Here is a 22,848-nt window from a genome sequence, read left to right as displayed (position 1 = left end):
TATTGTTTTCTGTAGCCCTTTAAAAGAAGTATATATGCATGCACGTATGTATATAATATACGTAAACACACACGACGATTATTGGTGCGGTGGTCACAGTACTGTGTACATTTAGAGGTTTTCCTGGACGGGTCAAAGAGTTGTTAGTGATATAGATATAGCTCTATATATATATATATGAAACGAAAAATCCAAATGTTTTTGTGTTTGACGACATTATCAAAGAATATCCTGTATTCCTTGATGTATTTATATTTACTATATGTATCTGCAAAAACACGCTATTAGCTCATGGATCCCACCTCTGTAACAAGTATATTTGCCTCTAATATGTGTACTACATATATTTCTCTTACACAGGCAGCACGTGTGCACATCCCCAAGAGGCAGCCTGTAGCAGCTGTCTAACTGACAACTACCTATTCACTGCTAGGTGAACAGAGCACCAGGATGAAAGAAGTTCTGGCCATTTGATTTTGTCTCTGCCGGGGATCAAAGCTGGGCTTTTATGACTATGATACCAGATTGCTTTTCACTCAGCTGGGAGGCCAGAGTGGTGTGGTGGGAAATATGAAAACATTTGGCGAAACCACCCCCCGTCCCCTTTCCTGGATAAGCCCAGCATACAAAGAAGCAGAAGTTTTATCAGGGAAGTCGACAAGTGAACAAATTTGGCAAATTTCTGGGGAGGGAAGTCCCTTCAGCTTTCCAGACTGATACGGATATATTAGACTTTGGCATCAGTCAGTGTGAATGGAGTTCATAATTTTAGGGGAGACCACGAGCCAGAACCTGACCGCAGACGAGGAGTCACAATAAAGTGGCTGAAATGTGTTGACCAAACTACACACTAGAAAGTGAATGGACGACGACGTTTCAGTCCGTTCTGGACCACTCTCAAGTCGATTGAGAATGGGGCATTCTCAATGGACTTGAGAATGGTCCAGGACGGACCGGAACGTCGTCCCTTCACTCTCTAGTGTATAGTTTGGTGAGCAGAACCTGACCCCCTCAGAGAGGCACCAGGAGCAATGGCCTATAGAATTGCACATGTGGTTATGGAGCATTGTGTGTTTGCCATTGACCGGGTCTGGCATGTAGAAAGGTAAGCATCCCAAAAGAAACCCCTATTCTGGTTGAAACTACTACTGAAAGTCAAACAAGCAGACAAAACTCTTCAAATGAAAAACGAACATTACGTCACCACGTGGCGTGCTGCTCCCCCAGGAGGTAGCCCGAGATCCCCTCACACCGGCTACCCACAACTTCAGTTTTTTGGTCTAGGCATTGGTCGTGTGACTGCAGCTTGTGAATCTTGTGTTCAATGGTGTGCTTTGTGTTGTTTTATAGTTGGTGCACGAGTTTAGGGTTGTGTTCCGTAAGTGCCCTGTAAGTAGTGCCCTTAAGGCTTGGTGCCCTCTTCCACAAGTCACCTTGGGGGCTAGCTCTGGTGTTTTGCAGCTCGGTGATTGACCGCCCTGAGCATGCTGGGGGTTTCTTCCTCCTTTGTTTAGCTTGGGGTAAGGGGTAGTTAACACCTATTATAGCGACTGGCTGTGTTCCACCTGGGTACGTGGTCCTCTTGAGGGTTTTTTCATTTGCTTTTCTGCCTTTGGTTGGTTCCCCATATAAATATATAAGGTAATATTTGCAAATCTGTTTCTTGGTGGTGTCCCCTGCTAGGCCCCCCCCCCACCCCTGTGAGTGGACACGTCCCAGGGGTTCAGGATTTATAGAAGTTTGGGCGCTGGTTCTGCCAGTCTTAAGGGTCCCTGGGAAATCCCCTGGAGGTGCACAAGGTGCAATGGATGCGACCCCTGGATCCCCTCTCGCCTTGTGGGAGTTTGAGGGTTGCTGTGTCCCCCTGTCTCAGGGTGAATCTCATCGTTTTTACCTTCATCTGTTTGCCTGTTGGGTCGGTGACACCTTCGATCCAGAGTCCCGGGAGTTTTGTAGCGACTCGGTGACTTGATACGGGTGCTGGCATTACATGGTTGATTTAGGTTGTTGCAACGTACTGACCAGTGTTGCCCTTCCTTCCTGCTGCTTTGGAGGATGACTCTGCCCTGGGTCCTGGTGTGGAGGTTGCTGGGGACGGGTTGACTCGGGCCCCGCCTGGGTTGTTGTATTCTCCAAGCGGGGCTTACTGTTGCAAGGAGTGGGAGTTTTCTTCCCTCCTTCCTGGTAGAAGATGGAATTGGTGTCGGCTCTGTGTGCCTGCAGGTTCGTCGGTTCCGTCCTTCCGGAGGTTTTTTGCCTCCCACCTCATGAGGTGATGGAAGCCATTGCGGCTTACCTCGTGCGAGACGTGGATTACACCTGTATTATGAATGTGTCTTAATTGTGGCTTGGGTGTTCATATCTTTACTGGGTTAGTTATGAGGTTTGAAAGTTGTCGTGGCTAGTGGACTGCCCTGTGTTTTCTTGGAATCGTTGGGGTACTTTGTGTTGTAGTTGCACTCTTGAGTGGTGTGAAGTGGTTCAGATTGAACTGTGTGGGTGAGTTTGAGCACCTGAAAGTGTGTTTGTTCGCTCGTGCCCTTCAGAGGGATGTTGGCGTGGTGCAGCTTCACTCCCTTTCAGTGGTTGTTGAGAAGTTGCCTGGTTGGTTGGGTTTTGCAGTTTTCCTGCCTCCTGGAGCTGTATTCCGATTTGCTTGCCGAGGATGTGGAAGCGCTTGGGACCATTGCTGAGCGTGACGTGAGTCATCTGCAGTGTTGAAGGTGTTTGGGCCGATCCTGTGGGATGCGGTGTCGCTGTTTTTTTTCTTTGCAGGTCAGCAGATGGTGCTCACTTCCTCGTTGGAATGTGTTAGGGGCCTGGCTGTTAAGTTTTCATTGCTGTTTTGTCCCTTGCAAAGTCTGTGGTGAGGCAGCATGTTGTAGTTGTCAAACTTTTGGGTTCCTCTTGTTGTAGTAGGGCACTGGTGGAAGTTTGCGAGCCAGCGGTGGCTTCAGAATCATGTTTGTGTGGTCGGTGCAGTCATGACTTTGTGTGTAAGTTAGATGGTCACAAGGGGTGTCGGGCCTTTCGTGGTTTGTCCCATTGACAGGAGGATGATGGGGGGGAAAGGTTGCTCACGATTTGTGGACTTTTCTGGGGGCTCCCCGGAGCTTTACCGGCTGATATGCTAATGTCAGACTTTGGCATCAGTCATGTGTATGGAGTTGTAGGGCCTACCGGGGACCACGAGCCAGAACCTGGCCCCCTCAGAGAGGCAAGGGGAGCAATGGCCTATAGAAACCCCGTGTGGTTGGAAGCATTCTATGTCTGCCATCGACCGGGTCAAGCATCCAGAAAGGTAATCATTGCAAAACAAACCCCTATTCTTGTGAAAATTGCTACCTAAAGCCGAACTAGTGGATAGAACTCTTTAACAGAAAACTAGTATGACGTCATACGTCACCGCGCAGCTCCCCGGGAGGCCCCAGACCTCCCACGCCGGCTAGCCACCCATCAGTTCTTCGGCTGATGCTATAGGCAATGGTTATGTGCTCCGGCTCCAGTGGTTGTTTCAGCACTGTACCTAGAGTGTGGTGTGTGAGCCGGGAGTGATTGTTCGGTACTCGGGCTGCATGCGCCTAGGGTTCCCTTCCCTAGGTGCCCTGTAAGTACTGGGCTTGGGGCCACATTCCACAATTTCCTTGGTCCTGTTTACTGCCGCTCTTTGTGTGCTCGGGTGTTGTGTGTCCCTTGTTCGCCTTAGAGTAAGGGGGAGTTTTTGCACTGGTGGGGCGTAGGGTACTTTGCAGCTTGTCTTTACCAATCATAGCGGCCGGCTGTCCTCTTGCGGGGTTTTCTTTATCTGCCTTCGTTCTTGTCCCTTGTGTTCTGAGTATTTTCTGGTGGTACCCCTGCTAGGTCGCTGTGAGTGTACACGTCCCGGGGGTTCAGCTCTTAGAAAGTTGTTTGGTAGCCGGTTAGCAGTAGCCTGCCTGGGATTACCTGAGCGCGAGTCCTCTTAAAGTAAATGCTCGGGACCCTGGGAAACCCCTGGGGGCGCGCGGGTCCGATGGATGTGACACCAGAGTCCCCCCCTCGCTTCCAGCGAGTTTGAGGGTTGCTCTCACCGTTTGTCTCTGGGTGACTCTCTGTTTTGGCTCCGTCTGCTGCCTGTGGGGTCGCGACCCGGAGTCCTGCGAGTTTGGTTACCCTGTTGTGCTAACAAAGCGGGTGCGGGCAGCAGGGGCGTTGCACTTGAGCGTTGGTGGTGGGAACGTTCTCGTGGTTTCCTCCCCGGGAGCCCCGTTGTAGTTCGTTTTGGGACTTGGTTGCTTCGATTCCATCCATGCCCCCTTGTCTTTCCCCTGGATCACCCTTCCTGCATCCGGTTCCTTACCGTCTGTAGGTTCAGGGCGGGGTTTTTGATGGTGTTGAGACTCGGGCAATTCCCCTTCCGGGGTAGTGACGGGGGCATTTGAGCCTGTTCCTCCAGTGGGCTCCCTTGATTAGTGTTTTCACGGCTGCCCCGTCTCGGCCCTGTCGTGTGGGTTTTTATCCTCCTCACTCGCCGTACGTGCTGTTGGGCGTCGGCTCCTTGGCCTTTGAGTCGGTTGGTTTCGTCCCACCCCTTTTTGGGACAGTGTTTTCGTCATGTTTCTCCATTCAATGGGGTTCTGTGTGCCTTCGGGACTAGTGTGTTCTCGAGGGTAGGGGAAGGTTTTTCGCTACTTCCCGCATTATTGGAACGTCTGTCGGCTCCTGTACTTGTTGCCCGGTTGGGTTCCTTTCTGGGCTCTTTGCTTGGTTTTGTTATTCCTGCTTCCTCTTTTGGCTAGTTTTCTCATGCAGTAGTCGTGGCTGGCGGCTTCCCGCAGGGAGGGTGTGCGGTTCGGGCAGCATGTTATGCGCCGTGGAGTTTGTTTCAGTGCTGGTGTTTTGCGGTCTTTTTTGCTACAGTGCTTCGCCTCTCGTTCTTCCTGGGTGCTGTATGTGCCCCTTTGCGCCGGGGGTGTCCTGGTTCCGAGTTGTGGGGAGGACACTGCGGTGTTCCGCCTCTCCCTGCGAGTCCGGCTGTGGCGTCTTCACCTGGCGGTGCTCCCAGGTTGTTCTGGGCACGGTTGAGGCGTGTCACCATTCGCCAGGTGAGTTTCTGCGGTTTGGCCAGGCGCTGGATGCGGTGTTGTTTATATTTTTGTACGACTGAGACCGTTCGCACACCAGTGAGTGTCCAACCCATGCTGGAGTCATTCAGGGGAGGACCCTCCTTTTTTAATGTTGTGTACTCACCTGGTAAGGCTCCTGGCTGTGCTTGCAGGATTTGAGCTCTTGGGTCACGGCTATCTGGTAGAACTTGCGGGATAGTAGCAGTGGAGTGCATTGGTGGTATTACCATCAGAGGTCTGTGCTTGTTACAGGACCTACTTGCCGGTTTGTCCGTGGACTTGCAGGGTGCACTAGCCTGTTTTCGTATGGCAGTTACGGCTCGTAGCCTGGCCTTGAGGTGTAAAAGAGCTCCCAGTACCTGATCCAGCAGGTATCGACTGGGGTTTCTCCGCCGTTGGTCGCCTGGTGCAGGGTTTTGTCGTGTCTCCGTCTGGTGCGTTCTCTGGTGTTCTGTCCCTGCCTGATTGTCCACCCCTGGGGTTTTTGTGCTTCTGCTGTTTCTTCCTCTGCAGCACGTTCGCCTTATGCGTTTTTGTTCTCGTATTGGCATCCTTGGTGATATTTAGCGCCCTCTGATTATTTTGCGTATTTGATGGTGCTACATAGCCTTCCCGGTTTGGTGCCTTCTTTTGATAATTACTTACTTCCTCTGCGGCAGGGATGTTGTGCTTCTTTGTCTCGGTGTATTGCAGTTGTTCGTATCCCTTGGTTCGGGTAGTGGCGGCGACCCTTGCGCTTTGTTTGGTTTCCTAGCTTGGCCTGCCGGTTTGTGAACTCGTGGCGGACTTGCATACTTTTGGGTGTTTTTGTGTTCGGCAGACGTTCCATCTCGTCGCGGCTCCACCTGCTTGTCCTGTCCCTTCTTAGGTGGTTACTCTTGTTCGCTTGGTTTTCCAGTTGGAGCCGTCGTCTTGCCACATACGGTCGGCTATTAGTCAGCTCTCTTGTACCTGGTCAGCGTGCCCCTTTGGTTCCGGTTTTATTTTCCGTCGAGTGGCTGCGTTTTCTTGCTCCTTGGGTTTTGGTTGTAGCAGTGTCCATCTTTTGTGGCGTGGTTGTGGTTAGTGGCCGCTGTTCTTCCCGGCCATGGAATATTGGTGCTCGTGTCGCCTCCCCTAAAAACCAGCGTTGCATGTAATGACACGACCTTTGGTCGGGGTTTTCTGACATGCAGCTTCAGAAGTGATGGGTGGTTGTCATACTAGTTACGTGTTGAAATCACAAAGTTTGCTTTAGGTAGTAATTTTCACGAGAATAGGGGGTTGAGCCGGTCGATATAATGTTCCCAGACGGGAGTTTCTATAGGCCCCTAGAAACTCATACACATGACTGATGCCAAAATCTGACATTTGCCGGTAAGGGGGGTCTCACCGAGACAATGGCTTTTCAATACATTGAACGCAGGTTTGGTATGCCATGTTGAGTCCATTTCTAACTATGGTACTCGAGCAGAACCTTGCTGAATGTAGAGTGCCGTTATAATTGTATTCTGTGGCGGCTCTCCAGTATGCCTGTGATCATACTACAGCTGTCGTTGATATTGACTTATGCTCTGAGCGCAAATGTTATGTATTGTTTACTGGCATGTTTTACATACAACAGTGCGAGTTATGATTTGTCTACAGGAGGTGTGGAGCAAACAGGCCCCTGATTTCTTGTAAGTACGTGTTGTCCTTTTTGTAATGTGCTGAAGGCACTCGAGCCGAAATAAACACGACGTGCATAGGTGACCATGACAGTAATTATTTTCACGTATGTACATATCGGAATGATTATAATTACTTAGTAGCAGTGTTCGTGGCTCTTCTCTTAATTGTCCGCCGGTTTTCATTATAGGAATGCACACGGACAACATTCCTGAGATGCATTTTCTAGTGTTGTGCTCCTGCCAGCATCAATCATTCATTTCGTAATGATGTATTCAACCGTGTTTATATCCTACATCTTGTCCATTACAAGCGTGCGGCAGGAGCGTCCTCAGACTAACAACTGTTACCAGCATGTCTCCTTCGGCCGTATCAACAGCAGACGCTACAATACGTGGTTCCGTTTGATTACGCTGACTTCAGAGGTATTCCTACAATCTAGTTTGTCTTCTTCATACTATCTTGCATCAGTGTTCTTCAATATATGAATGGCCTGCAAGTGGTGAAACGTCTAGTATCTGCCGTAATATATATACATTCCTGTTGTCAATGTCTAAAACTACACATCAGTGTGCAATGTATTTTACACCCTTCATTTATTATTCTATGTACCATTTCTACACACTTTTAAATACTATGCAAAGCCTACCTTTAATAATTATTCCCTTTATTGCACTAAACAACCTTTCATCAGCCTGCGATAAACATCCAACTCCTGTCATGTATATCTCTACTCATCTTCGAATTACTTGACACCTTCATTTATGACTCATAGGTGCGACGTGTTTGAGGAACATTATATTTATGAGGATGTTAAACGTACTCACCTATTCCTGTGTACTGAAAGCTACCCCATTTACAATGACACATGGGCTGTCTTACAGTTATTAACTGGATGTGTGAACGTCACATGTTCATAAGGGACCTTAGTACGCTGACAACTTGTAAATGCGCATAACCACGAGGCGTTATGAAAATATCGCTAAAAGGATACTTACTATGCGCCTGCCTCAACGCTCACTATTGGACATTCTGCAGTTGCACAAGTGTACTCCGCAACTCAAACACCCTCCTTCTCCCAGACCGTGTAATGTTTTCAAACTATTTGTCCTACCGATAAGGGTTTCATCATATATATACCCCTCTTCGTATTTTAACATTGCTGTTAATTACCTATATGCAACTTCATTGCTGACAACCCTTATTCCTGACATTTGTAACTACTGCATATGATACATACTACCAATTATTCAATATTAAATCTCATACGTGCTCTTATTATACTTCAAACGTCATCTACAACTTGTCATGTATTTCAGGAACGTATCATCAACCCTACCTCGACGCTTTATTATTCACCGAGCACTAACAAATTCTTCTCAATACAACTATCTCTGTATTCATTGTCTATATCCCAATTTACATGCAATACTCTTTAATTGTTAACCAAACTATATGGCAATTTCCACACGTCTCTTGCTTCCCTTTATCTGCTACTTGTTTAATTTATACATTACGATACGCTGACTTATACCAACCACAAGTGACTTTGCAGCATCATTACCATCTTCAACCTTTGCTACACGGATATGTATATACACTAGTACGCACGTTCTTAATACAACATGTCTTATTATTCACAAAATATTCCATGCCTAATAAAGGTCAATACACTAAGCTACATTCATATGTATCTTATTATAATCCTCAAAACAGTCATAATGAACAATCCTAATAATCACATGTATACAACTATATTGTTAACTGCCTATTACCTTATTATTCGTTTCTCAACCAAACGCCAGTATTTCCCTTATTAATAGTAACACATAGCTGTAACCGCTATGTTCCAAAAACTCTTCAATCAACCACCTCGTCGACAATAGTCTTGCGTCATCCTCAACCAGGTTTCTTTTCATATACTACGCCATTTCACCATCATGCTTAGTAGCCTTATCTGAAACAAAAACATTTCTCATTTGTAAATAGTGGTAATAGGAGAGTAGGAACTACATTTTTCAATCTCCCATACTATTTAACATTCCTATCTTAACTGCCACTTTTTTTCATTTACATCACAAATGTCTCCCTTTATATCATTTACCATACAGCCTTATCCTATTTTTCCCCTCTCATTCACTAGTCATGACGTCATACACACTAACGCTTCCCCCAGGCATTCTTATCCCGTCACCAGACATAACTCCTCACACGTATACTAAACCAACCCATAATACATCCCTTATTTACATACAACCGCACCCTCAATAACAAATATTCCAATATCTCTACAGCCTCAAATACCTCATTGTTTACCACAGGTCAACAACACAATACTCTCAACTCCCCCCCCCCCCACTCGTTCAACCATAATTAAATATCAACATTAGCCATACACACTGTTTCAACAGCTAATGAACCAAATACTTATTGCAGCACTGTCAACCCCTGCGCATCAAACGCAATTACATGCACATTCAACCGCTACTACAATGATTACAACAACGCTTAAAGAACGGGACTCTGTCTTCGTACCGGATGATCAGTAATGTTAATAATAATATTTACTGCACTCCTTTTATACAAATTACATACTTATCACTCGTTATACATGATCATTTTCTAACTATTTACACCGTGCTACATGCTCACTAAATCCCAAACATTATCTTATTGTACACAACACTTAATCAACCAAACATTTTTCCTCATTACGCATTCTTCATGGAACATACCCAAACACATCTGCCACCCAGCCCCTACATACATAATTGTCAAGGTTAAGAGGATGTGTCATTATCAATTACTAAACTATTTCCTACTTAACAACTACTAGTGCAAAACTATAAACCCACCTAACATTCTTTGTCAATTACACTCATATCTCTAACACCCTTTATATGAATAAAACTACAATACATTGAAAACAAAATCTCTTCCAACTCTGACGAACGCAACATTTTTTTCTCTAAATACAATACGCCATCAAACCCCATATATCCCTACCATGCAAGTCTAACACACAAAGCTAAACTATGTCAATTCACTTCTTTCGACTTTACTCGTCTCCATATCTTTCTGCCAACTTTACTACATTGACGAAAAGTCAACCTATAACAAATAAACTAACCATATACTTCCTCATACATCTCCCGTCAAGCAGGGTCCACTCACAGCTCTGATATTGCTAACCCTCACACCTTTTGGGTGACTATCTTTATACTCATGGTGGAAGAAAGAACTAACAACCCCGGACGTGTTGCTTCTATGTACGCTACACACTAATCAAAAACTGTCACGTCTCAAGTGCAAACTACTCAACCTAAACCTTTGCGCTAACGTTAGTGAAATATAACATCTTTTTAACAGCCCCCTGTTCCTAACTCACCGTTTTTTACAATAACATTTCACTATTTTTAATCCAACCTATATATACTTCAAGCTATCTGGTAAATTCACGTCCACCCTACTCTATCCTTCTAAATACACTTATGTGCCTGCCGCTTAAATATACACGACTCTCGTATACTTCATTTTTTTTAACTTAGGACTAACCTTCGTCCTCTCAATGCCTACTCATCCGCAATACTAAATTTACCATTCTTCTCCCTAATCAACGCCATACTTACATACTGGTATCTTTCAGCAGTCTCCGTGGTAAAACACTCGCCTAGCGTTCCGCCGGCGCTATGTCATGGGTTCGTATCCTGCCCGGGGAGGATTTACTGGGCGCAATTCCTTAACTCTAGCCTCTGTTTAATGCAACAGTAAAATGTGTACTTGGACGAAAAAACCATTCTTTCTGTCCAGGGGGAGAAAGATACTGGCAGTATGGGGCGTTAAAGTTTATTGAAGATTAAATTCTGCAGAACATGTAAATATATAAAGTTTCAAATATAATTTAAGGAATATATAACGTTTATATTAAAGTAAGAATTAACAGTAACAATTCCAAGGACTACATTTAACTTAAAAGGTACACCCGTAGTAAGTATGAGACCTTAGCCTATAGTGACATGGAAACTAATTCTGCAGAAACCTAAAGGTTAATTGGTACTAGAATTAAGGCCGAGTGCAAATGTGTAGTAATTATATAACACTAGGATATAACAGCCAGGACACAAAGAATAACTAATAAGTGAGAGACCACATAACACGTAATGTACCCGGCAAAGAGGCCGTAAAAGACCTAATGGAGAAGGGGGTGTGACTACAAGTAGGGCTTACTAGCACCTAGACTGGGCAAAGTATTAGCTGCGGACAGCGGGACACTTGGGGACCGGCCTCACCCCCCGAAGGGCGAGTGCCAGCTGGCCGCGTGAGGCACTCAATGTAGCAGAGCAACAACGTCCCGTCTGACGTAGGATGTCAGCACTACTCTTCCGCCTGCCGTTTGCCATTATTTCTGATGTGGCGAGCCCGTCCAGAGACAGCTGGGTGCGGAGCGTAGTCATCTGAAATCAAGCCGAGAGGGCAGCGTAGGATCCTGGAGAAATCTCGCCTGGTGACAGGAGCGCTTGTAGGATCCGAACAGTGTTGATTCCTCACCATGTAAGCGATACCTGGTCCAGTCGGAGCGTGCGTCGATTTTTTGTCGCGTACCTCACCTCCCCCGGGCTGAAAGATATAAGGGTGGGCAGAAGCGGCGTGCAGTGTTATCGTGACAGCCAAGAGCACGGACGAGAGGGGAAACCCTAGCTGAATCAATACGGGGGAGAGAGCCCGGCAGCAGGAATTAAGAGAAACCTTAATTAACAATCCTGGATGAATAAAGAGCATCCGAATAATTATACTGTAGCAATGAAGGGGGCCTAACAAATCTAAGAATCTTCCAGCAAACGGAAGGGGGAAGTACCTTTGCTAAGAGCAAAGGTGGGAGAACAGCAAGGAGGCACAAAGCAACTATAACAGGGTAAGACGAAACACTATAAATCTTGAATATAAACAATACATATACCAAGAAAGGGTATAACAACTAAGCAACATAAACAATAAAATGGAATAAGAACCAATTCTTAAAGCCAAATATATAACATGCTTGTGTCCTAATCGGATGTAGAATGTGAGCGGGGAACATTACCCTTGGTCTCTGCCTCCAGACGGGTGATTGGGCTGGATAGAAGCCAAGGAGTCTGCCTTGAGTGGCCGCTGAGTGTTCTCTGCGAGCCGCAGCTAGTACGCCGTGAACTTCGGCAACATCTTTACAACAGGAGCAAAGTGAAATCGACGGCAGGGAGCTGCCATTCAGTAACTGTAATAAGAGTACAATGTCGTAAATAATCGTACAATGAAGAATACAATGTAATATCGTAAATAACAGATGACGGCAAGTGCCGCAGAATGGAAGAAATTAAGAAAGCAACGCCAAACCATAATAACAATTTATATTTTAATAAAATACTACTGGAATGACAGTAACGGTACGCAATAATATTAATACTGCCATATAGCCCAGCAAATAAAAAGATAATACTATTAACGTAGGCCCTGGGCGGCTGCACCGCTGCGTGCGTTGATGGTGATCAGAGGAATATCCGGCTCGCGTTCTCTTCATCGCCGCAGTAGGGTGTGAAGAGGGGGGGGGGGGGGGGGGGGTTCCGGCTTGTCGTGGCTGCGAATAAAGGGAACAGAAGAAACCGGCATTGCGGGCAGAGCGCAGTGGAAGGAATAGCGGGTGCAGGTAAGGGGCCCCTAACCTAATGATAGATGAGGTAAAATTAAATAGAATACTATTACGTAGTAGGAAACAACAATGGCGAAGGAACAAGAAGAGTAAAATAGGCCGGATGGCCAAAGAACGTTAGCGACCTATGGCCAACAGCATGCTGGCTGCGCTGGCCGACGTCATGCTAACTGACTGGCTTCAGCTTGCCGAAAGGAAGGCCGAATGGCCAGATTTTTGCATGACACCGTGCGCGAGGCCATGCTAAACTTCTCGGTAGCATCCAAATGTAACTTAATGCACTGTCGATACGATGAAGAATGGGTGGTCAGATATAATGCACAAAATTCAGAATACAATATATAATGAGGGAAACGAGTGTAAAACGTTCGCCCGCACACAGGGGCGGCCGAACGGGTGCAAAGCAGCCCGAGCCCCGTCGTGGGAAGCCGTGGCGCAAAGCCACGTGGATTACCACCCAAAAGGGAACAGGAAGGGCGGGACACAGCCCAACCGAGCGCGCCACGGAACGCCGTGTCACGTGGCAGCACGACCAGGCGTGTGCCCCGTAGCAGGCCCGGGCGGAGGGCTGGACCTGGCCACGGGTCGTCGCCAGGCGCGACGCTTGTCCGCTCAGGGAGACCCGACCCCTGGGGACATCCCAGGGAAGCCGGCAACAGGGAACACCCGAGGGAAAACAGGAAAGACGCAGAAGCACGCCCTGCCGGCCAGGCACGTGACGACCCGGCAAGGCATGCGCGGGGCCCGCCATAGGACCGCCGCCGAGAACATGCGCCCCGGGCGTAGGACCGAACCTGGCCACAATCCGACGGCTACACGTGTCCTCGGACAAGGCGAATCCTGGCCCCCCAGGGAAACCCGGCGGGCCGGCAACAGGGAGCCCCGAAGGGAAGGCGGAAAGGACGCCGAAGCACGACCAGACACGTGGTCGATGGCGGCGAGGGAAGGGCACAAAGGGCGTAGGGCCCGCCAGGCCACATGGCGACGCCGGCAAGGGCACGCCTGGGCACGCCGCGCTGCGGGGCCCCTTGGACACGGACGGGGCCCCACATGAAAGGAGACCAAACGCAGGCCACTAGGGACGGGGCACACCGACCCTAAGCCAGCCACGCGACCAGCACGGCACAGGCCCAAGGAGGGCGCCCCAGCTCTCCGGGAACAACAGCAGAGAGCCCAAAGGACTAACTAAGGCGGCACACACGTACCGCGAGGGGATGGCGCTAGGCACACGCCGCACTGGGGGAGGACCTGACTAGAATTGAACAGAAAACCTCACCTTGGGTTTAAAAGTGTAGGGCAGGAGGGCCCCAGGATGTCCGTGAGAGAGAGGTCAGGTACCGAGGCAGCTGGCGTGGTGTCCATCTCGTGCGAAGTCGGCCGGCCGGGGAGTGGTTGCAAGGGCAGGCGGAGCCCCGTTGTGCGCCCGTATTTATACGGCCCCAAACTGCCCGCGGGACGCGCTGCGCAATTGTTTCTTTCTCCCCCGCCAGAAACATCCCCGCTTGTGATGCAACCAGTGACCATTTCGCGCCAGGGGATCGTATTCCACGGACCATACAACTTGCCCGAAACGCTACGCGTACTAGTGGCTGTACAACAATGTAACAACTTTTTTTTTACATGTATACAAAACTGCATGTTATTTCTTGACCTATGTCATATACATGTTTGTAGAAACATTATATATAGGGAAACCAGACTCTTAAGGAATGAGATGATTGAGGCGTCCATCTTAACACCCTTCTAATTCGTCCAGTAAACTACTACTATTCACTCACTACTAGTAAACTATATACATTCAACGTCTATCCCGCTACGTACGGAAGCCATGGATCATGACAATCTCATGCCTCACCCACTTTACACCTATCACCATCTTACACTAAGCACCCGGCTCAACATACCTATCACTCCCTTTAAATTATAACAACGACAACGCGCACAAATGAACTTCTACGCTACCACGCGATTCACTATTTTGCCCCTCAATGTACATATTAACTAGCCATGTTTAGCCAACACAGGCTAAAAACTAACTCTTTCGCCTATAGTATTACCATACTCTACTGCACCTCAAACCCTCCATTCCAAAAATGCCTTTTGACAACGTCCAACACAATCCTATATTTTTATTTTACCTTCCCACACGTCTTCTAACAACCTATTACGTATCGAAAACATACAAGCTAATGTACGTATTCATTTCATTGTTTACATTGACTGTGCCTACACCTCTTCACATCAAACTTTCGCCCCCATTCAAACCTCTAACTGCCATTTTAACTATCAACGTCACATTCTAAAATATCAACAATTAACACCCTCACCTTTAAGTCTGTACCAAGGGGCAAACCTATCCCACCCGTCGTCACTACTGAACACCATTTTCCTGTCGTAACCAACACCATTTTCTGCTCAACTTCACTGACTTGACGGGAGGCATGTTAATTGGCCGCTCGTCTCCCAATCACTCCGCTATTACCTCCACGAACATCAAAGTTAACGGCTGCGCCCTAACTCAATCAATCACGCCTATACATCATGTACTAAACTCCTTCCTTACACAAAAAACAATACTTCCATTGACACCTCTATGCGTATCGCCTTTCAAACTGACATTTTAAATCTAGCGTGCCCCCAACTTCCTACAATTTATTTACAACCAAAAACCTTATTTATACAAAATATACGTTAACCTTTATATTAGCTACATCACTTACCAAGGTATGATGGTCTCCAGCACAAGGCTACTACAACACCATCTCGCCTGCTGGCCACCTCCACACTGCAATCACCGGTGATCCAATTGTTACCCGTTCTCCACCACGCGTCATGGCGCAAGGGAATGGCCCCCTGCCGTTGCTTACCTCACCAGTCTTCTCAAACTCCTCTTATCACCAGTCCTAAAAATAGTAACGAAAACGTTACAAATTAAATACACTATATAACTAAATATTTTTAACAAGGAAGGGAGTACCACCTCTGGTTGGAAGGGACCCTTAGCCTCGGAGCAAACCACACAACACATTACAGGGAATCTTAACCTTCCCTCTAACACAGTGTCTGCTTTTCTCCTACCACCCCCTTCATTTTTTTTTTTTTTTTTTTTTTTTTTATTATTATTTTAGTACTGATTCTGGGTCAGAACTAAAATATTCTCACCGTATATACCCCCAAATGGGGGTATACACCTTTATTTTTTTTTTTGGCCCCCTATGTATTAGCATTTTGACGGTGTATAATTTGATTGAGTGTACACTAGGGGTCTGTTAGCCCCCAGTGACCCCTAAACCCACAACGGGGTCAACACAAAGATCAACAGACTCCTAACACTATCACCTTATACACCGTCATGAGCTAATTCTAGGGCCAAAATAACGTTCCGTCGCTCCTCGCCCACCACGTCCACTCACCAGCCAATCCTCAACGAGCAGGTCAACTCAACACCCAATCACCTTTCATATTTTCACGTGACGTCACTTTCTCGCTACCTGCATTGTTATTGGTCGGCTCCCCCTAATTGGACACCCTACTAATTCATGATAATTCTTTATTACAAATCAAACATATACAGTACCCGCTTTTCCGTGTAAAGACAATAACTTTAATTTGGTCATTGACTATGTTTACGGCTAAAACTATCCCTGCTGCTTGCTAAACAATTCTAGTGGCGTTGCTAACCATCCGATACATTAAGGACAACACCCTTAAATACAAATCAATCTTTCACATTCGACTCACACCTCATGATTTCCAAACAACTCCTTCCTCACCACTTTCCTTCCAATGCTTCGACCACGTCAACACAACCACTACCTAAATATACACATTAGGCTAAAATTGGCCATCTAAATATAACATTATTCTTTTACATTTGACAACATTCTTACTGTAAATGAACACCATGTTATCATTGATGGACCCATACGAGGCAGCCTCTATTTATATTCACTCATTCATATTTATAAGCTATGCTGCAAATCAACCATTCCTACTTCTATATGTTACGCGCTAATTGCTTCCACAAATCAACAACCATGTTATCCAACCACTATTTACCTATCTATTCCCTAAACTTATCCAATTCAGTACCCATTGTTTCGTCTTGTGTTGATACTTTTAATATCTCCTTTGTTATGTCCATTCATCCACTTGTAAATCTTTAGCATGTCACCCAATACTCTTCGCCTTTACACTCAATCCAATTTAACCTTTGTTAATCTTTCTTCAGCTGACATATTTCTAATTTGGGGGATTAAACTTTGTCATTCTACACTGGACACGTTCAAGTCAATTTAAAGAACACTGTTTCCCCAAAACGGTGGGTTTTCTGAGTGGAAGAAAACGTATGTCTGGAAGCTGACTTTATCCGCGCCCAAGCTGAGCGCCCATTGACCCGAGGTTATATAAACCGGGACGGAGACGGCGTGGGCCCCTTTCACAAGACAGCAGCTGCTCTTACATAACGACTCACTGCTGCTCAGCGAGTCGTAAACACAGAAGTTTAGCCCGCTCAACTGTTCTCCCAACATGGACCCTACACCAGTTCCTCTCGACAACGACGAGGAGCGTCCCGTCAGGGGCGTCCTGCCCTTCTCAACATTTAAGGTAGTGTTTGTGTTTTGTTGGCGCGTCGGACCAGTGTTTGTCTCTGTGTTGGCGCGCGCGCTCTGATGCACGCCTGCTGGTTCAGCCTTTGGTGACCAAATGCAGGTGCAGTGGTCCTAGAGGGGGGTGGTGCCCCTCGGTGTTATGGGGCACTGGTTTTTCTCCAGTAGGTGGCTGTAATTTGGAGCACACTCGGAAGGAGGCCTGAACACCCCACCCTCACCCAGTCGACGTGAGGCTTTACATTCAGGTTTGTTTTAACTTTTGCTTATTGCCTATAAGTTATTAGGTAAAGTCAGCTAGGTTAGGCTAGCTGCCGAGTCACAGGCCTCTGGCCCCTAGCTTTGTTTTCATGGACTTGTTTTCCCACAAGTTTCCTTAACTTATTAATGAATTTAATGCAGTGTCAAGCCCCATGTTTCTTTTGCAGGTTGTACATTTAGGTTTATTTAACTTTTGCTTATTGCATTTAAGTTATTAGGGAAAGTCAGCTAGGTTAGGCTAGCTGCTGTGTCACACGCCTCTGGCCCCTAGCTTTGTTTTCATGGACTTGTTTTCCCACAAGTTTCCTTAATTTACTACTGAAATTTATGCAGTGTTAAGCTGCATGTTTCTTTAGCTGGTTTGTTTTAACTTTTGGTCATTGCCTATATGTTAGTAGGTAAAGTTAGCTAGGTTAGGCTAGCTGCAGTGTCACAGGCCTCTGGCCCCTAGCTTTGTTTTATGGATTTGTTTTTCCATAAATTTCCTTAATTTACAGTATTAATGAATTTTATGCGGTGTCAAGCTGCGTGTTCCTTTGCTGGTTTTACATTTGTTTGTTTAACCTCTGCTTTGCTCTGCTTTTATGTGATTATGTAAAGTCAACCAGGATGTGTTGTAGGCGTCTCCAGACGTCTCGTCGGGCCGGTTTAGCCCGCACGTTTGTCCCAGACGTTGTCGTAAGTCCGGTGTAGCCCGGTACATTTGTTCCCAGACTTTTCGTCCGGCTGGTATAGCCGGCACGTTCATACCCAGACGTTTTCGTCTGGCCGGTGTAGCCCGGTACGTCAATTCCACCACGTTTCGTTCGAATGCTGTAGCACAATATTCCCGTGTTTTCCTTGGTCGCGTGTACCAGATGTTGGTCTGCCTGGAGTGCCCGGTTACGCGGGCCCCTTCCTCATCCCAAGTTTTCAGCGTCCAGCATAACGCCTGGCCGTGCGGTCTGCCGCTTGAGCTACTTCAAATCAAATGTTTATTTAGGTAAGGTACATATATACAAGAAGGTTTACGAGTAATGGATTTAATTCTAATTATTGCGGTCATTTTTAATTAATTCTGTTCAATTTTATTACATTCCTTTATTTAGACTTTCAGCTTGATTAGTTTCATTACGCGGCAAATTTAGGAAATTTATAGCATTGCTTACACCTCTTGCCTTAAAAAAAAATCTATTCGTAAAAGAATTCGTATTTCCATGTCAATTTAGTAAACGGGAGCCCGCTCCTGTTTTGGTGATTTACGTTCCTCCATCATTAACCAAACGCTTACTAAAATAACTTGTTATATCCTTAGTCTCCCAGTCATGACGTGTATTAAGATTAAAGTCTTCCTCAATTTAGCATGGAGCAAGCCTCTGACTTTAGATTATTCCTGCACTTGTTTTAAGAGTCATTTCCCTCAGCAATTTGTTACTGCAATTTATGCATTGCGTTTGCTCCACGTTTTATTCAACTTTTCTACCACGATTAAACTTTCAGTTTATTCCTCAATTTAGTCGGAAGGTACTGCTGCTTCCCAGCTGACGTCCTTTCTGTGACGAGTTAAGCCGGTGATGTTTCAGTTTTATATTTATTTGGTCATATAGCTAGGCGGCCTCCCAGGCCGCTGGTTTACCCAGACGTGTTGTCTGCCCGGTGTAGCCCGGATGTCACAGCGGCCTCCTAGGCCGCTGGTCGCGAAGTTCCAGCTGACGTCTTTTTTCACTCCTTTTCGTTATTGTATTTGGTTGTATTTACCTCGGCTCAGTGTTAATCCCGTTTCTCTAACGAGTTATAGTCCAGCTTCATTTTGAGCATACTTTGTTTTGCAATTTATAATTAATTAGTTATAATTGGTTTATTATTTACACCATTTTATTTAAGATTATTCATGTAATATAATTTATTACATTGTTAGGCTTTTACAACGACGTCGTCCCAGCCGGTGTTCCTGCAGAGGATGGGCCAGCTGGTGGCTCGGCCGTAGCTGTTGCAGCGGGCGCCCTCACAGACTCGGCTAGTTTCAGCAGACGATGTTACAGCTGCTAACACCCCAGTTCCATCTTAGGCTTCCCGGCAGCCGATGCTTCAGTCAGGAACCTCCAGCTGAAGCGTTGTGCCCAGCAATTTATTTTTCTTCCATTCTGCGGCACTTGCCGTCATCGGTTATTTACGATATTACATTGTATTCCTACATTGTACGATTATTTACGACATTGTATTCTTAATATTATTCCTTATTACAGTTACTGGATGACGGTTCCCTGCCGTCGATTTCACTTTGCTCCTGTTCTAAAAGATGTAGCCGAAGTTCACGGCGCACTAGCTGCGGCTTGCGGACGCTCATTGACAACACAAGACTACACTCAGCGGCCACTTAAGGCAGACTCCTTGGCTTCTATCCAGCCCTATCACCCGTCTGGAGGCAGAGATGGGATGGAGACCAAGGGTAATGTTCCCCGCTCACATTCTACATCCGCTTAGGACACAAGCATGTTATAGATTTGGCTTTAAGAATTGGTTCTTATTCCATTTTATGGTTTATGTATATATTGCTTTATTGTATATACCCGTTCTTGGTATATGTATTGTTATATTCAAGATTTATAATTTCGTATTATCCCTGTTTATAGTTGCTTTGTGCTTCTTTGCTGCTCTCCTACTGGCTGTACTTCCCCCTTCCGTTTGCTGGAAGATTCTTAGAATTGTTAGCCCCCTTCATTGCTACAGTATAATTATTCGGAAAACTCTTTATTCATCCAGGATTGTTAATTAAGGAATCTCTTAATTCCTGTGCCGGGCTCCCTCCCCCCCCCCCCGTTTTCGTCTCCGTATTGATTCAGCTAGGGTTTCCCTCTCGTCTGTGCCCTTGCCTGTCACGATAACACTGCATGCCGCTTCTGCCCACCCTTACTGCCTTATATCTTTCAGCCCGGGGGAGGTGATCTACGCGACAAAAAATCGACGCACGCTCCGACTGGACCAGGTATCGCTTACATGGTCAGGAATCGACACTCTTCGGATCCTGCAAGCGCAGTGCAGGACGCACGCATACCCTAACCCAACGAGCGCCCCCCCCCGGCAAGTTCTACCCGGCCCGTGCCCAGTGAACAGGCAACACTTCAGGGCGATTAATTCGCGCCGCCCTCGCAGAGCTAGGCTCGCCTTCAGCCGACCACGCCCTCTTGCCTTTAGAATTGACAGGGCCACTCGGCTCTCTTGACGGGCTAGCCATCGGAGTTAACGGCGGGTCCAGCAACCAGCTGGAACACCCAGCTGACTACGTCCGGGACGTTGTTGCACTGCCACTCTGAGGCCTCCTTGCGACCAGCGGGCCTCGCCCTTCGGGGGGGGGGGGGGGGTCCGGCCAGCTGGCCTGCGGTGGGGGTGCAGCGCCGGTCCCCAAGTGTCCCGCTGTCCGCAGCTAATCCTTTGCCCAGTCTACATGCTAGTAAGAGTAAGGACCCCCTTCTCCCGCTGGCCATCGCGGGATCGGGGGTGCTCCGCCGGAACCCCCAAAGTGATAAGCCTGCAGATAGCTAAGAAATATTCCCATGAATTGTAATTAGTCTAATTAATGCAACTTTCATTTACTACCTATGGATGTAGTTATTAATTGTAATTGATCTCTCCTTTATCATTAAGGATTATTCATTATAATTATTCCTTAATACTTTATTGTTATGCACTAGTCAATAATTATCATTCATCCTAATTAGCTATTTGATTCATTAAAAATAATTGCTTATCATTATACTATGTTATTATTATTTATTATATACTAATAATTTTATTAATTATTAATTTATTATTTATTAATTTATATAATAAATTAATTTGTTATATATTAATTTATTATAAATCAATTTATTATTTACCATTATAAAATAAACAAGTCCCCAATCTGAGCACGTTTTCTTCCAACCTCAGAAAATATCCATTCTATAGTACTGCCACAAAAACGCAACTCCATAATCTTAAACCACACCAAAATATAATTCAACAACAACACACGTGTTTGGTTACTAACGCTTCCATTAATCAATCCAACTATCCTATTTGCCTTATTACCAACATTCATGCATTGATCCTTTGCTTTTAAATTCTTACTAATCATTACTCCCACATCCCTTTCACAATCCCACTTTGCAATCTCATCACCATATATCTTGTAACTTTATAATCTTTACCTACTCTCAAAACCTTACATCTTTCACCATTAACTATGTCGGGGTTTTCTTTCTATATATTGTATACCCGTATTTTCATGTCATTTTCCTTCGTGTTCGGTATTATGGCTCTTGTTTTGTACTTTTGTGTAGTGGTGGTACTTTGGTGCCCTTTCTTTACTTCTATTTATGTACCATGCCTAGGCATGTCAATATTATATTAAATAAACTCGCTGCCCATTCTATTGCCAATGTTGCTCGCTTGTTTTCTTGCAACATTTACAATACATTCTTGTATTTGGTGTGTCAATTACATTTTGAAATTAACAACTTGAAATACTCAAGCTGCAGCTCATTATTGCTTCCTTGACACTAGTTCGCATTTGGCAAAGTGAAGGAATGCTTGTTGCCCATTTGATAATTGCCACTTCACACTAGCAAAAGGTTAACCAATGTCAACCAATCAGCGGCCGGCTTTAGTTACCTGCTGCTTATAAAACCGACATCACAACATTCGTACAGGGGAGACATCTCCCGTCACGTAGGGTGCAGTAATACCTCCACACATCTCCACTATCACCTCTTGAGACTCTTAATGACTCAAAGGGCCACCACTTACGGCCTATTCATGCCCATGCTACTTTTTGCCTGCCTTCATCTTAATCAATCAAATTTCTTAACGGATCCCAAATACCAGCTATTAGTGGATAAATGGACATTTCGTTCAGAGTACCTCAAACTACAACAAAACATTTTAGTGTTTTTTCCACTTTTTCATATCCAGTTTCACCTGGTTCGTCTTTACAAGTTTAGCAGTGTGTGGAGAATACCTTAAATTTCCCCTTGTTCCGTCTCCCTCTAGTTACAAAAACTAGTAAAGTGTATGGGGAAAACTACCATTATTTCAAATTTGCATTCACGATTCAAACGTTAGGATGAGTGTGTATAATGCTACTTGTCACTATAGCACAACACAATCTAAAGCATATTTTGCACCTCGTATCATTACCTACCCTCAAAACTTCGCATTAAACTGCATCTGCCAATCTTTTGACCATTTCAAAACCCCATTTAATCAACTTGAAGTGATACATAATCTTCTTCCGTCTTTATTTCCCTCATCTTTGTATCATCGCCAAACTTGCAAATGTTGCTGCTCAAACTTTAATCTAAATAATTTATATATCATGAATAAGAGGTCCCAGGACAGAGCCTTGAGGCACTCCACTTATAGAACCCTCAAAGTAGTAAGGGAAATACCACTACAGTATTGTTTAAATATATGCTTGTGATAAACTGAATTGTCCCTTGCATTCTTTCACTCGCCACCACCAATTTATTTCGTTCAAGCCTTTTTTTTATTTGTTCTGGTTAAACTGTTGGTAGATTTTTCA

General features: G+C 45.6%; 1 protein-coding gene and 1 long non-coding RNA gene across 4 annotated transcripts in view; one reads left to right on the top strand and one right to left on the bottom strand.

Moving 5' to 3' along the window:
• Nucleotides 1-10,582: 10,582 nt before the first annotated feature.
• Nucleotides 10,583-22,848, bottom strand: part of LOC123762342 (ribitol-5-phosphate xylosyltransferase 1) — a 37,681-nt gene continuing 25,415 nt past the window's right edge. For 2 of the 3 annotated variants that reach the window (XM_069326042.1, XM_069326048.1), the window contains one exon: nt 15,169-15,338. In XM_069326042.1, the coding sequence (XP_069182143.1) occupies nt 15,299-15,338 (40 nt within the window). In that variant the 3' untranslated portion in view covers nt 15,169-15,298. Of the gene's footprint in view, nt 11,370-11,832; nt 12,004-15,155; nt 15,339-22,848 lie in introns of those variants that run through there. The other variant, XR_011228948.1, reaches the window with a different exon arrangement.
• LOC138365594 (uncharacterized) lies at nt 16,252-20,935 on the top strand. The gene is made up of 3 exons (XR_011228950.1): nt 16,252-17,043; nt 19,532-19,734; nt 20,217-20,935. It is a non-coding gene; the product is annotated as an uncharacterized lncRNA (long non-coding RNA).

This window comes from Procambarus clarkii, chromosome 2 (assembly GCF_040958095.1).
Source record: "Procambarus clarkii isolate CNS0578487 chromosome 2, FALCON_Pclarkii_2.0, whole genome shotgun sequence".
NCBI lineage: Eukaryota > Metazoa > Arthropoda > Malacostraca > Decapoda > Cambaridae > Procambarus > Procambarus clarkii.
Note: the sequence above shows the minus strand (reverse complement) of the source record. Positions and strands in the feature narration are given on the sequence as shown.